General features: G+C 51.7%; 1 protein-coding gene across 4 annotated transcripts in view; it reads right to left on the reverse strand.

Moving 5' to 3' along the window:
- Mgll (monoglyceride lipase) overlaps positions 1-17,357 on the reverse strand; it is a 101,732-nt gene extending 84,375 nt beyond the window's left edge. Inside the window, exons 1-2 of one of the 4 annotated variants that reach the window (XM_032906131.1) lie at positions 16,608-17,357; positions 15,985-16,129 (exon numbers count right to left, since the gene is read on the reverse strand). In XM_032906131.1, the coding sequence (XP_032762022.1) occupies positions 15,985-16,129; positions 16,608-16,635 (173 nt within the window). In that variant the 5' untranslated portion in view covers positions 16,636-17,357. The remainder of the gene's footprint in view (positions 1-15,984; positions 16,130-16,607) is intronic. The other 3 variants (XM_032906132.1, XM_032906130.1, XM_032906129.1) reach the window with 3 other exon arrangements.
- Between the last annotated feature and the right edge of the window lie 208 nt (positions 17,358-17,565).

Below are 17,565 nucleotides of genomic sequence, written 5' to 3' on the forward strand. Positions count from 1 at the left end.
TACCAGGAAAGAGCAGGTAGCAGGAGGCTCCCTATAAGAAGGCTCTGGGCTCCATCTTATGCAATTTCTTTTTCCTGGAAGGAAAACAGCATGAACTCCCCAAGGCTGCAGATGGCTCCAAGTTCTGGGTGGTGAAATGCCAAGCGGATGGCAGCGAGCAATTAGGAATTTATGGAGCGTGCAGGAGAGGTGGGGAAAATGTCCCCATCTAGGCATGTGATGGAGACTCTGAGCTCAGCTGTGACCTACATGGGCAGCTGCATTCGGCTGGCATCAAGAAAGCAGATGCTGGCGCTGGACACCTATGCTGGGCGGACAACGAGCTGTCTAAACCTGCCATTCGTCAGTGTGGGACCTCAACCACCAAGCCTTTCCAAGACCCAGTCTTCTGATCTACAAAATGGGACTGGAGGACCATAACCAGAGAGATGGCTCAGCAGTTAAGAGTACTGGCCGCTCTCCCAGGGAACTCAGGGGATCTGACACCCTCTTCTAGCTTCTGCATACAACACACACACACACACACACACACACACACACACACACACACACACACACACACACACACACACACACACATGCACGCATTAAGACCCAGGAAATACCCAGTGGCCCAGCACACACTGGCCTCTGTGTACCTTGTGTCATTTTGCCAAAACACAGACTTAAATAAAAGTTGATTACAGAAGGAGCCTAAGAAAGACGTTTATTTGAGGAACACAAGCCTTCTGCACCTCTCTGACATAAACCGTGGAGGTCTCTGAAGTTATCTCAGTAGAAACAGCTTGGCCACGTCTACCTTTGGTGAGCACTGCACCAGATAGGCAGGCAGGGTATGAGTGAGAGACTGCCAAGCACCGTCCTCTCTGACACCTTCCAGCCTCTCAGGACACACGCCCAGCCTGGATCCCAGATCCCGGCACGGACACCACTGGTTCTCTCTATCTGCCTTTCTCCTGGCTGAGGGCTCTCGGAAGACCTTCAAGGTTTCTACATCCCTAAGTCCCAAGCACAAGGTGTGCCATAGAGCGGGTGATCAAGAAATATCTGTTAGAAGCCGGTGAGTTTGTCGGTGGCAAACATGCACATCCATCCACCGCTGGCTAACACTAAAACGGCAGCTGAAGTTCACCGAGGCTTATGCTGGGGGAAATATCCAGCGTAAGCTGTCTGAAACGGTCATGGCTAGACACCAGTTTCTAGAGCCGGTGTAGTATGGAGGCAGCAAGCAGCCGTGGTCCCTGTGCGGCTTCCTCACAGCGTCAAGCGGTAGTAGCCGAAGCAACAGCAGTGAGCAGATACCTGGAGGGTTCCAGAGAGCAGCTGGGTCAGAGATGACAGAAGCAGAAGCAGAGGTAACAAGATAACCAAGGGTGGCAGAAGCAGAGAGAAGGCGAGAGCCGAGAAGTACTCAGACCAGCCAGCTGCCACCGCAGCCATCCAACCGGCTCCCTACGATCTGCTGAGGGAGCTCCCTCCCGGGGCATCTGGCCGTCAGATAAGGATCTAACAGTCACCAATTGTGGAGTCGAAACTGTTTCAGCTGCCAACATCTCGGCTTAAAGAAAACATAAGTACTAAAGGGATGCTTATCGCAGAGGCTGATCACTAACATTATCGGAGTTTGACGACGTTGAACAGTGCTTTGCTCATAAACAAACACCCTTGGGGAGGGTCAGGTTGGCTTATCTGTCTCAGATGGACCAACAACCTGAGGAATGGATTAAGGGTGGGTGGGGTATACAGATGGATGCTGACAGCTACCTGTGCACCACCTCCTAGGAGGAGGTAGCAGGCCATTCACACCCTGCTGTTCAGGGACAGAAAGCTGGAAACCCAATGACACTCAATGCCTCACTTTCCTCTGAGAGGCCCTGAATCATTTGGGAAGAGTCACCCAAAGGATGCTGTGTCCAGCCACCCTAGCAGTCTTCCCCACGCTGCCTGCTCTGTAGCTAAGAACACTAAGGACACTGCTAGGCCGGCTGCTGGCCCACAGGGTGCCATGTTTGGATAGCTCCCTGGGATGTCCCTAGTGACATTCTCTCCAGCCACTCTGCCTCCTGTTTGGCTTTATGCTCTGGACGTTGGCTCTACCGTGGTCTTGGTAATGAAATCTCGGCTTCTCTGTCTGCATTTGCTTGCACTGAAAGCCTGGAAGGTTTGCCCAACACCCCATCTAAGGCACATGAGCCCATCACTGGCTCCAGCCCTCCCTTCATCCAGACCCTGGTGGAGCACACGTCCCCTTTCGCTCTGATCCCAGTGTCCTTCAGACCAGCTCTCCTAGAATACCTCCCAAAGCCTCCCTCTACAGTGGCCCTTTGGCAAAATGTTAGAAATACAGGAAAAAAAAAATCCAAAAATCAGAATGAAAATTACCCACCACACCCCTGAGCCCACCATCTTTGCTCTTGCAGTCCTCCCAGCCCGTCCTTAAAGCAGGGCTACTGTCTTAGGTGCCCCAGAAAGGCCTGGGTGGAGGAGCCACTTTCCCTGGCCATAAGAGGCAGCCATCCCTCCTTGCTCCTCAGCTCAGAAGAGAGGAGGCCTCTGCAGGTCTGAGGTCAGCTCTGGGGTCAGCTTTCGAGCTGCCTACTATCAGGACGAGGCTGGTCCCTTCTTTCTTAGGGTCTTTTAAATCTTGAACAGTTATTAGATTTGGTCAAATATCTCTTCTGTGTCAAGAGGACTGTGCCTTTTCTGTTTCAGGTGGTTAATCTTTTCAGATATTAACCATTCTTGCATCCCCTTGGTGTATATTATTTTTGTGTGCTTACTGTTTCTCAGTGTCGCTGGATTAAGTTTGCTGGTTTTTTTAAGTTATTGTTACTACTACTACTACTACGACTACTACGACTACTACTACTACTACTACTACTACTAGTAGTAGTAGTAGTAGTAGTACTACTACTACTATTGTGTGTCACGCGTTCATGCTGTGGCACATGTGTGGAGGTCAAAAGACTAACTCTCAGAGTTAGTTCTCTCCTCGCACTTTTACTTAGGTTCCAGGGATTGAACTCACGTCATCAAGCTTGCGTGGCAAGCACCTTTTTCCGCTTAGCCGTCTTGTTGGCCCATCAGTTTTTCCATTAAGGATTTTTTTCTTCCCAGGTGACGTGTGTAATGGCAAGCCTAGCTCCTGGGAGTGAGTCGGGAGGATCCCCTCTCCAGCTTTGGTTAATGCTGGCTTCCTTTTCCATCGTAGAAAGGACTGGGAAGGCCTGGCATTACTACTTCGTGTGTCTGTTGATTACAGCAGTGAAGCCATTCGGGCCTGGGCTTTTCTCGTGGGGATAGGTATTTTTGGAGGTGATAGAAACCTCTTACTTGTTATAAACCCTCTGAGATTTCCTGTTTATTTTTGATCAGTTTTGGTAGTTTGCATCCTCCTAAAAATTCCCCCATCTTTTGGTCTAGGTTATCTAATTTACTCTTCTATTCCTTTGTAATTCTCTTCATTCCTGAAAAAAGAAATTGGTAGTAATGTCCCCTCTCACATTCCTGATTCTATTATTTACGTTTTCTCTATTTTTTTTTTTATTTTTTGATCAATTTTACTTAAATTTTTGTTAGCTTTGTTGATGGTTTCAAATTGCCAACTTTGAGTTTATTTTCTATCTTTCTCTTTGGTTTCATTATTTTCTGACAGAATCTTACTGTTTCCTCCTATTCCTCCTTTAGGTTGGGCTTGCTCTTTGCTCAGTGTCTTAAGATAGAATGTCAGTCATGAGTCTCTGGTAGGAGACTCTGGGAGTGACAAGGGGGACACAGGAACACAGAACTATTAAGGCTCCATGTCAGGGTGACTCTGAAGCCCCAGTGGCTCATTCTACAACCCAGCAGATGGCTCAGCATCCACCTCCCTTACAAAGTCAACAGCCTCCGGAAGATCCTCTCCACACCTACTGGCTCACATGACTGTCACCTTAGTCCTGTCACAGGTGACATGACTCTCACCTGCCTTCCCTTTCAACACGCCCAGCTCTGCTCTCTTGAGGTAGGACCCTTCCCAATTCGGCCTTCCTCCCTTAGTCCCAAGATGGCTGCTAAGTCCCAAGATGTCAAGCTAGTAGAGTCTCCTCCCCAGAGAGCCAGGGGGTTGTCTCACCAAATGACTGCCTCACACAGGGGACTTGCCTATCCCGGAGGCAAGGATAGGCTAGGACAAAGCAAAACAGGAAGGGCTAATTTTGTTACACGATGAAGCTCTGAACAGGCTGGGTGAAGGCCCCCAGGGACACACAGGCTGTAAGCAGAGGAGAGATGCCCTTTTGATGTCAGGCACTGTTGTGGGAAAGGGCTGAATCAACAGCAAGGTCATGGCTTGCTGAAATCTGTCTGTAGTGCCTGCCGCCTGGGTGTCTGTGCTCTGCTTCTAACACGTGCCCCATGCGCCGTTCCCCCTCCTCGCTCATGTGCATGGACCTTTCAGAAACACCTCAAACTCCAGCAGCCCAAACACTCCCCACACTCCTCCTCCATCACTTGGCTCAACCAGGCCCAAAACGTCAGAAGCCAGTGGTGGCTGAGGTGAACGGCTGCCTGTCTCACGTGAATCAGTCTGTCCAGAGAGGCTGAGGATTCCCCTGTCTTTCCCTCCCCTGTACAGCACATCAGTCTTGTCCTTCTGTGATTGTCAGATGGGTGTGGCGGCCTTGAGTGGTCTGACCCGACCCGGAAGACAAGAAGGAAGGCTGTGTCTGGGAACCCTCTAGAACATTCTGTCTTGTCAATCATCACTGAGCCCGACAACCAAACTTAACTGCAGACGACACTGGGGAAGACGCAAGAGAATTATGTCTTATTAAGAGCAACTCATCTCTGGGGCTGAAAATAAGCCAGAAGGGGTGGGGAAACCCGGGGAAGGCCAAGTCAGGGCCCTAAATCTCTAGAGACAAGGGCGGCTTCTGGAATACTTTCCACTTCTGTCTGCCTCTGCCCTTGTCTTGGACTGAGGCAGCCCAGCAAGGGACAGCCCCGCAGGCTGGGGTTTCCCCCAGGGTCCCCCAGAGAAGCACAGATGTGGAAAGGCAGGCTGCTCATCCAAGTCTAAAGACTCAGCCATATGGAGCTGGGAAGAGCCTCCCCGTTGCTTTGAATGCACGATGCCATCCACAATAACCAACCTCAAGTGCCCCGAGACTCTGAGAGCTTCCGCTGAGGCCCACACACCAGGCCCAAATCGCTGCACAAGGTAAACAGGCACAAGTTAAAATTAAGCAGAATGAACCAAATGTGCAGGGGTGAGGGACACAGCAAGGAGGCTGCCTTCTGTACTCGGGAGGCGGTGGCCTCCGGGAAGCCAGCCCCGCCCACACCTTCATCTTGGACTGCCAAGCTCCAAAACTGTCGGGAAATCAATTTCAATTTTTAAAGCCAACCGGCTGTGGCATTTTGTCGGAGGGATCCAAGTACACAAATACATTAGCTGTTCTAATCTGTCCCGTCCCCCCAAACCAGTCATTTCACGTTCACCTGCCACGTAGTAGGACTCATTTCCAAAGCCCTCTTCAGTTTCGGGGGGGGTTCCCATTTCTCGTCCCACCTCCATGCCAGTACAAAGGTGGTTCCCCCTTTACCTCTAAGACCCAGATGAAACTGGCCTGAATTTCCCTCTCAAGCCCCAACACAGAACTCCTGACTCTTCCTGACAGCAGACTCCCCGGGGACCTGGCGCTGCCTCCCTGACCACCCTGCAGGGCATCTTCAAGGCAGAGATGGCATCTCCACAGAGAAACTAGACACGGGAGAGGGGCCTGGAGAAAGCTGTGCCACGGAAGAGCATGGTCCAGTGTTTTTGGGGACCCTCCTCTGCTGTCCTGCAAAGTACAGTTACATGTGACGTCTACCCTCCCATTAGACTAGGGAAGCAAAGTCCACCCCAGGTCCTGATGTCCATCTGAAAGCAGCTGTAATCTGCATCTCTACGTGCACCACAATATTCCCAGGCAGCGTCCCACACCGAGGCAAGGTCGGTCGGACGGTCAGCCAAAGGGCTGCTACCTGGTACAGGGCTCTCCTGATGTTCCCAGTCCTGAACCCATGTCCTGATAGACCCAGGGTCTATCCCTTCTGAGTACAATGACTCCTGTCCTAAACTTGGAGGCTCTAGGCATGGTCAGTCATCCCACTGAAAACACAGAGGTGGACTCGTGAGTTGTCACAAACACTTTGGTGTCTTATTGTGTTCCGGGGCTGAGGGGAACACCAGAGGAGACGGAACAAGCATGGAAGATGACTTCTGCCCTGGAGGAGCTAAGTGATGAACTCTGGGCTCACTGTGATGCTCACCACGATGCCCTGAGCTGTCACAGGCCCACAGCAACTGGACCGTGCAACCCTGCATTGAAACCAGGATAAGCCAGAACAAACCTTTTCCTTCCTTTAATTCTACTTGTCTCAGCTAGAGGAGACACAGTTCCAGGAAGATGGCTGACAGACCCCTGGAATACTGCTGTCCCCAGAACAAGTCTAAGCTAGGCTGAAGGATAAGGCTGAATGAAGAAGCACTGTGGTGATCCGAACACAGCCCGCAACTGTTGGGGGCCTGTGGGTAAAACCATCTGTGACCGGCAAGCACCTTCACAGCCTGCCCTACTCACACGCTAGCGACTACAACAGACCTCAAAGATCCAGCCAAGGGCAATGGACCTGCCGGGTGGAGCAGGTCCTCACAAACCGACGCCCCCCGTCCCCAAACCACGCACTGAGTCATAGCAACAGAACATTAGCAAACATGCTCGCTGACGCTCTGCCCACTCGGGACCCGGTGAATGGCACAGTAGTGACAGCCTCCCCCACGCATCACCAGCATTTCCACACAATGAGGGAGAAAGACACATTTGCAGACTGAGCGTCCGTAACACCGGGACCACTAAAAACCAGTCCCATGAAAGCCGCACTAGACTGCTATGTGTAGTCCTCCAGAGCTGTCCCCTTCTCCTTCCAGACGAGAGATCACACTGTCCTCCACACGTGGGGCAAATAGTCACAACGGTGACGAGTGAAAATTAACAAAATACAGATGCTGGCCACATGCCAGATGGGCTTCCACAAAACACTAGAAACCGAACTACCATGTGACCCAGCTATAGACCACTCCCCTAGGTACGTCCCTGAAAAAGGAGACATCAGTACAGCAGAGAGAGACTCATGGCAAGCTCCTATTCACTGAAGAGAAGGGATGGATAAAGAAAATGTAAACATTACTCAGCCGTGAAAAGGAGTAAGACTGTATCATTAGTGGCAATGTGGATGGAACTGTGGGACGCTGTGCTAGATGAACTAAGCCAGGCAGAGGCAGACAGGTACTGAGTGCCCCCACTCACATGTGGAATCACTGAATGGCACCCCAAGCAGCAGGCAGGAGGAGCGGCGGGTATGGGAGAAGGCACTGACCTGAGGGGAGTGAGCACCAGAGTTCTTCAGCACCCAGACTAAAAAGTCCAGGTTAGTGTATATAATTTTAAAAAGACTCACGAGACAATGATCATTACTGTGGTGTCTCTAGGTCTGTAACCAGGGCCATGAGGCAGAGGGAAGCAGAGGATGATGGGAGACCAATGTCCACAGGCAGTGGTCCGTGAACAGCTTGGGAAACTGGCCTGTTTTGAGGAGGGAACTTCAGCCAGAGGCTACGGATGGCCAGCAACAGAGTTTTCTCATTTCCTCCACCTTCCTCCATAAACTCCAACCCCATGTTCCTCTGCTATGATTAATATCGTGACCAAAGGCTACTCGGGCAAAAATGGGTTTATCTTATCTCACAGCTCTTAGGCCACACTGGATCATTGAGGAAAGCCAGGGTAGGAACCTGGAGGCAGGAACTGAAACAAAGGCGACGGAGGAGGGCTGCTCACCGGCTTACCCCCATGGCTTGCTCAGTTTACTTTCTTACATCATCCAGGTCTACCTGCCCAGGGATAGCACCAGCGTGAGCTGGGCCCAATCATTAACCAAGAAAATGCTCCCAAAGACTTGCTCGCAGGCTAATACTAGGAAGGTATTTCTCAAGTGAGGTTCCCTCTTCCCCATGCCCCGGTTTGTGTTGACAGCTAACGATCCCCACATCCCCATGGCTAAGGAATGCCTGTGATTACAAAGACATTCAGTGCTCAGATCTGCTGTTTTCCCAACTTTTAGGGCCTTGGTATCTTTCTTCCTTTTCCTTCTGCATTTCTTCCCTTCTCCCTCCTTCCTTTCCTTCCTCCCTTGTTTCCTCCTTCCCTCCACTTCCTTTCCCTCCCTCCCTTCCCTCCTTCCTTCCTTCCTTTCCTGCATGCCAATAATGTTGAGATCAATGGTAAAGAACCTAGCGTGAACCTCACCAGGAAGGTGAGACCTGCTCTCTCTTCACTGTGCCTACAAGGGTTTGTTAAACGAGACTAGAACCAGGTGGCCAGCAGAACCAAGTGATTGGTGGGCCTGGCTGGAGATGCCTACTGATGGCAGCCTAGGACAGCTGCGGGTGGAGCGGCCTGGCACCTGGCTCTTTCTGAAGCCCTCAGACACACAGAGCAAACGAGTATTCCCCGCCCGCCCCCACACCAACAGGGCTTTGAGAAGTGAAAGGCACCTCCTCCCAACAGGAACCTTGGATGACTCTAAAATATGGGTCAAGGGTCATCGTGTAATCTCAGCTGTGAAAACTTGCACCACTAAAGACCATTTTTCCTCTCTACACAAAGACATCAAGAGCCTGGGTCACAGGCCTGGACAGAGTGCCCCTGGGATTGCAAGCCGAGCCTAAAGGTGCCGACAGACCGTGGTGGACAAGGCTTCCATTCACAAAGGGGCTTATTTTGCTATCTGCCCTCTCAGACTCCATCAGCAAACAAAGCCAGATTTGTATCTGCAGAACATTCTTAGAGCCACCGAGGGGAATTTATCCCTTAACGAAGCCGTTGGAAAAACCAACCCCAGCACAGCAGCAGTCTCCACTCTTCCCACCAGAAAAATCTCTGCCATTCCAGCCGTCTTTAAAGAAATAGCCCAGAAGGGATGCCCTACTTAAAAGCAAGACAGTTTGCTGTGCTAATGCACCAGCAGGAAAAATAACAGCTTCCGATGAGGGAAAGGAACTTGTGGAAATTCTTAAAATAGGCAAAAGAATACGGAGGTGCTTCTAAATGGAGTTAAGGGATTAAAAATAACAGTGCTACTGGACTGTGCACAGTAGGGCCGAAGTTCTCAGGGCTGGGGGGGGGGATGGATAACAGCAGGTGTTAAATCAAAGGTGCGAAGTCTTCCCTCCCATGGTGAGGAGATAGTGTGAGCCATGGCCACTTTCTTCACAAATATCATGTGGTTGGCTGGCCACTCTGGGCTATAAGGGCCCACTCTAGTTCTCCATTTCTCCTACTGATTCATTCCAGATTGGCTCCATTGAGTGTCCCCAAACTACTTGGGGACCTGTATACTCAGAGCAGCCCAGCATTTCCTGAGCAGGGACTAAGTGCCCAGGAGACATGTACCCACTGGGCCCCTGGGTGGTGCAGGCTCTTCCTGTCCAGATCAGCCAGACTCTGTAGGTTACCTTTCCTCCCTCCATGTCCTTAGTCATCAGGCAGGGACAACTCCACTGCTTCTGGGACGGCCTTCCTTGCCTCTCATGTCACTCCCAGTGCCTCCAGCCAGCCAGCAGTGAAGACACAGATCTGTGGTTCCAACACTGCCTGGCTTTCCGTTTGGCACCTCTGCCCTGTCCTTCCTTCTGGAAGATGGGCACTCCTGAGGACACTGGGTGAAAGGGCAAGGGCTGAAATCCAGCGCTAACCAGCCTTGAGGGTGAAGTCACCCATGGCATGTGTCTTCACAGGTTCCCTCTCCCTAGCCTTTGTCACATGGTAGCCACACACGCACACGCACACATGCACACACACACACGCACACATGCACACACGCACATACACAGAGCCTCCCCTTCATTTGGAGGAGCGCCCTTGGCCTCCATTTCTCTAGCTGCCCTCTGCCTGGTGAGTGGAAATGACCATGCTAAGTGACCTGGGAGTGGGAGCCTGGGAGGCAGAGAGGAAAAGCAGAGAAGGCCTGTGCAAGCCAGAGCAGTCGGTGCTCATTATACAACGGATGTGCCAGAGCCCAGCTAGGGAAACCTGGCCATCCTGATCCTCATGGAGGTCACCAGAAAGTACCACAGGAGAGCCCATGAGAAGGCACCAGGTGGATGTCACCTAAGAAAGAAGGTGGAGTGGTGACGCCTAGCCCCAGATGGTTCCAAAGGGGTAGAGGGAGACGCTAGGACAGAATCTGTAAGCAGATGCCCTGAACACAGGACAAGCCAACTGGGAGGCAAGAAAGGGGCGAAGAAGATCTGGTTTACAGCAGCGGCCAGGCCGACCTCCGAGAACAAAATCTCTACCAGTCAGAAGAGGTGGACATCGTGATGACGTGCAGGTTCTTCATCTCTGCATCTAGCTCCAGATGGCTGGGAGGGATCCTTCCTTATCCTTGAGAGCCACACACCCAGTGTGAGGCGGGTGTTATGGGGTGGCAGGAGGAAGAAGGACTGTGGCGTCTGAATTAGCTTCTAGCAAGTGGCTTCTTCCCCAGATAGATTTGCATAGGTGGGAGGAAGTGTTTCAGGTTGGCACTGGCACCTCTCCAGACAGAGAGGGAAGGCAGAGAGAGGAGGAACCGAGGTGGTCCAGCAAAGGAGGCTCGGAGGTCCCTCAGTAGAGCCCCACCCTGGGGAGCTGGGGAAGAACTCCAAGCGATTGGGCTCAGGCTTACCCTGAAGCCACCAGTGAGCACGGTTCACAAGCATCGGACTGGTCAGCTCATCGCCCATGCACCCCTCTCGCAGCCCAGCCGTGCACTCTACATCAACAACACAAGAAAGATCTCAAGGATGCCGAGGGTGACTCTCGGGCTTAGCCTGGCCTTAATGAGAGGCTAGACGGAGAAGGCAGTCTAGCAAGGCCATTGCCAGGCTTGGGATCTGGAGTCTCGGCGGCGATGGGGGTATCGGCAAATGCTGATGGCAGTGGAAAGGTTCAGTGCTTGCCAAAACCTAAGCCTCAAAGCTAGACGCAAGCCAACTGTCTGGTTCGTGTACCTCGGACATCTGGTGCTAGCATGGTCACATATGTGAAGGCTCAGTCCATTGGGGTCACGGTGGCCACAGAGAACAAAGGGAGCAACCTAGAGACTAAGTGCCTGGAACAGGAGGAGACCATCATGCTGGAGAAGAGAGCTCAGCCCTGTCCACTTAGCATCTCCTTCAGGCACATGAAGAGAGGCACTTCTGCCTGGAACCAGCAGGTCAGGGCAGTGGCTGGGTAATCCTCTAATTACAGAGTACACTCCAGCCTCTGTCACAAGAAGTGGCTGAGCACTTCAGGAACATCTCCGTCACCAAGTGAGCATTGAAAGTCCTACCCAGTGTGCTCACTGTTCCTGACACTCACTCCTGATTCGAAGGTGCACTTGGGAGGGACTGAGAGCCACTTGGTGAAAGGAACGGAAAGGTGACCACAGGGCAAGGAGCAACCATGGATGCCCAGCGCAGGGGAACATATGGCCTCTTGACCCCATCCAAAAGCCAGTGTCTGTGGCCCTGCTCATCAGAGGAAACTTGGCAAAGAACCAGTAGTCGAAGTTGCCAGCGTTTCGAGTCTGAGTGAGGCAGCAGCTTGTCACATGGGGAAGGGTGGATGCTTTTCCCACTTTCTCTAGAACAGACACATAGCTCTAACCAATATGCTACTTTTGGTGTGTAAATAATTTTGGTAAATTCCTTTTCCTTTTCTTTTTGCCCTATGAAGTAATCTATCCCAACCCCCAAATGTGAGATTTTAGAATACATTACCGGTAAGGACAAAGCTGGCTATGATTTGGATTAACTTTTATTTCCCTGCTGTAATTGCCATCTCACTGCCTCCGTCGGCTAACCGAGGCCTAGTCCTGGAAGCTTCTAGCCTTCACACAATCCAATCCAGGCCGAGAATGTTTTCAGCCTCTGAGACTTGCTGCTGAATAAGCTCACCCCTCTTCCGGGTTCTTTCTGCATCTGTGGCTAGTTGGTCAACTCAGCTGTTCTGGTTCAAACTCCTCTCCAAGCTGACTGATTCGATCTGGCTTCTCTTAGTTTCTCCCGAACTGCTCTGACTGGTCTCATACTAACTTTGACAATACTCGTCTAATCTCCTGGCTTTTTCTCATTCTCTGGCTGGTTCTGTCTTCACCTGTGTCTAGCTTGTTCTCTCTCTACAACTGTCTCTATAAAACTCTCCCGGGAAAACTGCCCCCTCCTCCTCTCTGCACTGCCCCTCAAGTAGCTCCCCTCTCTTTTCTCTTTCCATGAGAGTTAGGTATCTCCTATTCTGTCAAATCTTTCTCTAATTCGTCACTTTGTCTGCCACTCACTTTCAAACGTGGCTGCGTCCTTCTACAAACTAACTTTACCTTCGATGTTTGGGATTAAAGGTGTGTACTAAGGGTGAGTCTGTGTTCCAGCCAGAGGCATTAAAGGTGTATGCTAAGAGCCGAGTCACGCCACAACTAGAAACAGTTTTGTTTTGTTTGTTTTGGTTTGTTTTGTTTAATAGTGATAACACAATCTCAAGTTTCAAAGTATGATCAAATATCCTGCAACAGTGACTGGTGGTGTTCCAGGAGAGATTAACTGACATAGGCAGGGGTGTTCACAACACAATGTCTGTGTGTGGGTGTATGTGAATGTGGGTGTATATGCACCCATGCACAAATGTGTAGAGGACAGAGGTCAACCTCAGAAGCTCAGTGTGAATAGGGTTAGGTTGATTTTTGCCTGTCTCTGTCTCCTCCACACTAGAAATACAGGTGCATGGCCACTACACTGCTCCAAGTTTTTTTTTTTTTTTACATAGGTTCTGGGAATCGAACCCAGATCCTCACCCACACTCGCACAGCTAACACTTCACTGAGTCATCTTCCCAGCCTGTTAGCGGCTGTATAACCTTGTATCTCTGGCAAAGCAGACGTATTAGCATAGCCATAGCATGGATATTAAAGAGCTCAGGTCTGCACAGGGTCTAATCCAGGCTCTCAGCCTTACTTGGGCCTTCACAAAAATGAGATCCACGGTGTTGTAACACAACATTTTCATGACTGTAGATACGTCTGCATCAGTAAGACCTGCCTTGATGTGGCCAAGGGAAGCAATGATTTATCCAGCCCAAGACTCCAGACGGCCATATTGAAAACGCATGTTTGCATGTTCACACTGTAACAACTGTCCCAAGAACGTTCCCCTTTCTCGGGGTTTGGAACATTTACCGTTTATAAAGATATAAACAGCTTTTGCTGTAACAACTATCCCAAGAACAACGCTCTCCTTCCCCAGGGTCCCCGAGGAATTTTAACCAGCGTCCAGAAGCAGGTTGGGCCAGTTTGCCAGCTTGTGGCCAGCAGAGACCAGTTACTTTGTTGCCTGGGCACCTGCAGATCCAGCCTTCCAGACAGTGAAGTCTCTCAGGCAGAATGTCCCAGCAGGTACCCTGGGAGGGACCAGGGGACAGGAGGACAACAAGCAGACCAGAAAAGCAAGCTAACAAATGCCAAGTCACAAAGGCAGACATGGGCCCTGTGGGGGGCAGGCCCCTGGACTCCAGGGGCAGGCGGCTGAGCTTAAAGAAGCAAAGAAACAGGTGCACAAGCTATTCCTGTGGCCAGTGGGATAGGCACGGAGAGCTGGTCTTCTGTTCTTCCCCTTTCTTCCCCTTTCTTCCCTTTTCTTCCCTTTTCTTCCCTTTTCTTCCCTTTTCTTTTCTTCTCTTTTCTTTCCTTTCCTTTTCTTTTCTTTTCTTTCTTCCCCTCTCTCACCCTTACTGGGAGGAGGCATGTTATGCAAGGGGAGGCCCAGATTGCAATGAGGAAAGGGAAAAGCTCTGGGGTCAGGGTGGGCTAGGCCCAATATGGCCTGAGGTACTCTCTTCTTACAGCAAGAGGGTGGCCACTATGTGGGCCATGGCATTTGGGGGGTCACTTGGACCATGAAAGACAGAAGTTTGCCAAGCAGCTGCTCCTGTGATTAAGATCTGGAGATGCCCGGCTACCAGCTGGCACAGTCCCCTGCCCTGAGCCTCACTGTCTTACGGACCACTCTGAGTGCTACGATACTCTCTCCAGAACCATTATGACCTCTCCAAGGCCCATCAACTACAAGGTTCTCTCTTTTTCTCTCTAAAGGAGCATTCCAGGACAGTGTCGTCCCAACTGGTCAGAGCTGGTTGTGAAATGTTTCCAAGTCAGGCACTATCAGAGGCAGTCCCCAGCCCCAAAGAGAGTTTACCAACTGAATTAGCTCCAGGAGGTGGTGGCAGGCCAGGTGGACAGAAGGTTCCAGAGACAGCTACCTGAGTTATTTGTGAAACCATGGCAGGACCCTGTCTATCCTCTCTTACAACATACAGTATGGGAAGTGGCCAAGCCACAAATGCTAGTGGTTCTGTTGCTTTCTCTACTTCATACCCCTGCCCTTAAGCTAATTTATTTTAGACTTGTTTTTATCTGAATGCATGTCCCCACCCCCCAATCCATGGTCCCAGTAGCGGCCACTGTCCAGCCCTGTTCCTACCCACGGCACCCATCACAAGGCAGATGTTGACAACCAAGGGCCAGCTCAGCTGAAGCCGAGACGTTGGCTTGCTGTCTCTAACCAGAGCAAAAGCAAGCGAGCCGGGAGCTGCCTGCATCGCAACTTCAGTGGGGGAAGATTGTGAAAACCACCCACAGCCAAGGCAAGGGCAGCCAACTTGGCCATTCCTGGCCCAGTCCACCACCTCCCTTCCCCCACGGAAGACTGCGGGCCCTCTGTGTTTTACTGTGAACTGGGGCACTGTCACTACTCTACCAACAAAGCCAGCAAAGGCCGGGGCTGGACATGAACAGTGGAGTTTCAGTCCCTAGTCCCCTCCTAGAGGGACTAAACCGCTCACTATACAAGAACTTGTTAGAAAGTAGAACGCTCGGTGATGGTATTGGTTGACTCAGGGAGAATTAATGATTAATGAGGACACACTCTGCACACCTGCACACTTGCACACCCCAGCACACTCTCCTCCAAGGACTAGCAGGAACACATACCAACCAGCCTTTGCACCACTACCCACTTTGAAAACACACAGGAGATAGAGCACAGAAGCTACGGGTATTAAAGTCGCGTCCTCTGTGTTGCTAGTAGGAATCCACCAGGGATTCCATGTGCCTAGTTGAGATGTCTACTCAACTGGCTAACCCCAGAGTCACGGTGGGAGCACAATACACACCCACCAGGACCCCGATGGAAGAGGTAGACTTTCCCTGAAATATAGAACAGGAAACAGTGACGGGTCACAGGCTAAGGCTACAGAGACTCTCTTCCCTGATTAAGACAAACAAGAGGGCTTTTCCTGCTTCACCCAGGAGGAACAGGGTGGTGAGGGAGCAGCTGCATGGCTGTGCACAGCCCCAGTCTGTTTCTAAAGTGGGAAAGGGACAGGGTGACGGAGCTGGTGACAAACCAGGAGGAGACACCAGACCCCTGTCCTCCCAGCTAGCTGGGTGTCACTTCTGAAGCTCAGAACTAAGCAGGAGCAGTCAGCAAAGGTTAAAAGACAGATACAGGCACAAATAATTTTAGTTTTCTTATGCATTCACTGGATTTTTTTTTCTTTTTTCTTTTTGGTAATTGTTGGGTTTGCTTTTAAATGAAGGCTTGCAACAGGAAATCAATTCTGATACAAAAAAAAAGTCATATGACTCTGAAAATTGCCAGACAGTGGACTCCTATCCTAGTTGTAGTGAAAAGAGAACTCTTGGGCCCTCATTGTTAAGAAAACCATAAAGTACAGCTCTCAACTCTGCTAACACCACTGTCAGTGGTGTGTCACAGGTGTGTCAGTGGCATGAGGGGCAGGTCACAGGAAGGATGGACCCACGATGACCCAGGAGGAGGAGGAGCAGGTGCCATGAAGGAGGAAGCAGAGGGAGAGGACTTACTTGGGTGTGCCACTGGGCTCCCAGTACCTACAAAAGAGGTACTGTCCATCCGCATTGACCAGGTGAGGAAGGTTCTGGTAGGGGACGTTCTGTGGAGTTCGCCTGGGTGAACTTGCCTCAGGCATCCTGCAGGGGTCTTTGGGCCCTTGGAAGAAAGGTGGACATATTCTAAAGTCAGAAATACACTTATGTCCATACGGGAGGAAAGAAAGCCTTTTTAGTGTCAGGACTGTGGCTGTGGCTTCTTTTCTACGCAGTTAACAAACAAACCCCAATTTTTATATACATTTTAAAAATTACATACAGCTCTTTGCAAACCCCTCCAAGACTAAAAAGTCTTGTTTGTCCTTAAGAAAATGCTCACTTTATTTTTTTTAAAGTACCTTAGTATAGCCCCCCTTCCATCTGTGTTTATTTTAAATCATCTCAGGAAACTTCATCTTAAGGACTATTTTAGCTGTAATCAAGCGGAAATTACAGTGAGTTCCGTGGGTACAAAGCCCCAGCTGCACGGACCCATCTCTCCTAAAATCTCCACTGAGTGGGTTTCAGGGGGCATAATAAGTAGGTGACAGGCCCCAAGCGATTTCTCCCTTCTGAATGCCAAAGATGCCATGACAAACCTGTTTCCATTAGTCTTGGCTTTTGCATTCCACTACCGCCACAGCCTCGAGTATCAGCGCCAGGCAAACGAGGGCTGTTCCCTCATCGCGGCCGCAGGGCAGCACCACCAGGTCCGCGCCCTCCCCGCCTGGGCTGCAGGGGTGCGATCTGCTCCCTCCTGCTGCTCCAGCTCTAGTTCATGTCGCCACTTTTCCAGAACACACCCCTGAAGGGGTTCCAGGAGCGAGGGACAGCCGGTCCCCAGCCCAGAGCTGCTGCGAGACGCGCTCCGCGGCACCGCGCATTCGCGCAGATGCGAGTCCCCGAGCAAAGTCACCCCGATTCTCCGACAAACTTTGCCTCCTGCCCGCCCGCGACCGTTTGGGGAAGGAAGCCTCAGGGCTGTCATCAGCACGCCACACAGGACGTGGACCTGGCCGTTGTTCCCACACCGGTCTGGGAAGATGCAGTTGACGGGCACAAGTCTGTTTGGGGGTTGGTGCGAGGGCGCGAGGGGCGCGTTCCCGCGCACACGCTGACACGCGCGCACACTCGTGCGCACGCACACGCGCGCAGGGGACCCCTGGCGGCGGCTCCTATCCTGAGGCAGGGGCGGGAGGCAGTTACCCGGGCCACGAGCGCCGCTGTCACGTTCCCCGAGCACCACGCGGGTCCGGGTCTGCTGCGGGCTAGAGCCAGACTACTGCGCGCGGCCGGCTGCGCAGCGATAGGGCGCGGCGTCTGCGCCGCCACTTTATCCCCAGCCGCTCGGCGGCGGGGGCGGCCCGCTGGGTGGGGACGCGCGGGGAGGCGGCGCCGGGGGCCCACGTGTGCCCGGCCCCCGGGGAGGAGCGGGGCGCCGCCCGCCGACCTGCCTGGCGCTTTTCCTGGCCGCGTGGGGGACCTTCACGGGGCAGTGAACCGAAGGGGGCTCTTCCAGCCAATGTGCACAGTTGAGAACACAGACCTCTCACAGGT

Source organism: Rattus rattus, chromosome 6 (genome assembly GCF_011064425.1).
Source record: "Rattus rattus isolate New Zealand chromosome 6, Rrattus_CSIRO_v1, whole genome shotgun sequence".
NCBI classification, from domain to species: Eukaryota; Metazoa; Chordata; class Mammalia; order Rodentia; family Muridae; genus Rattus; species Rattus rattus.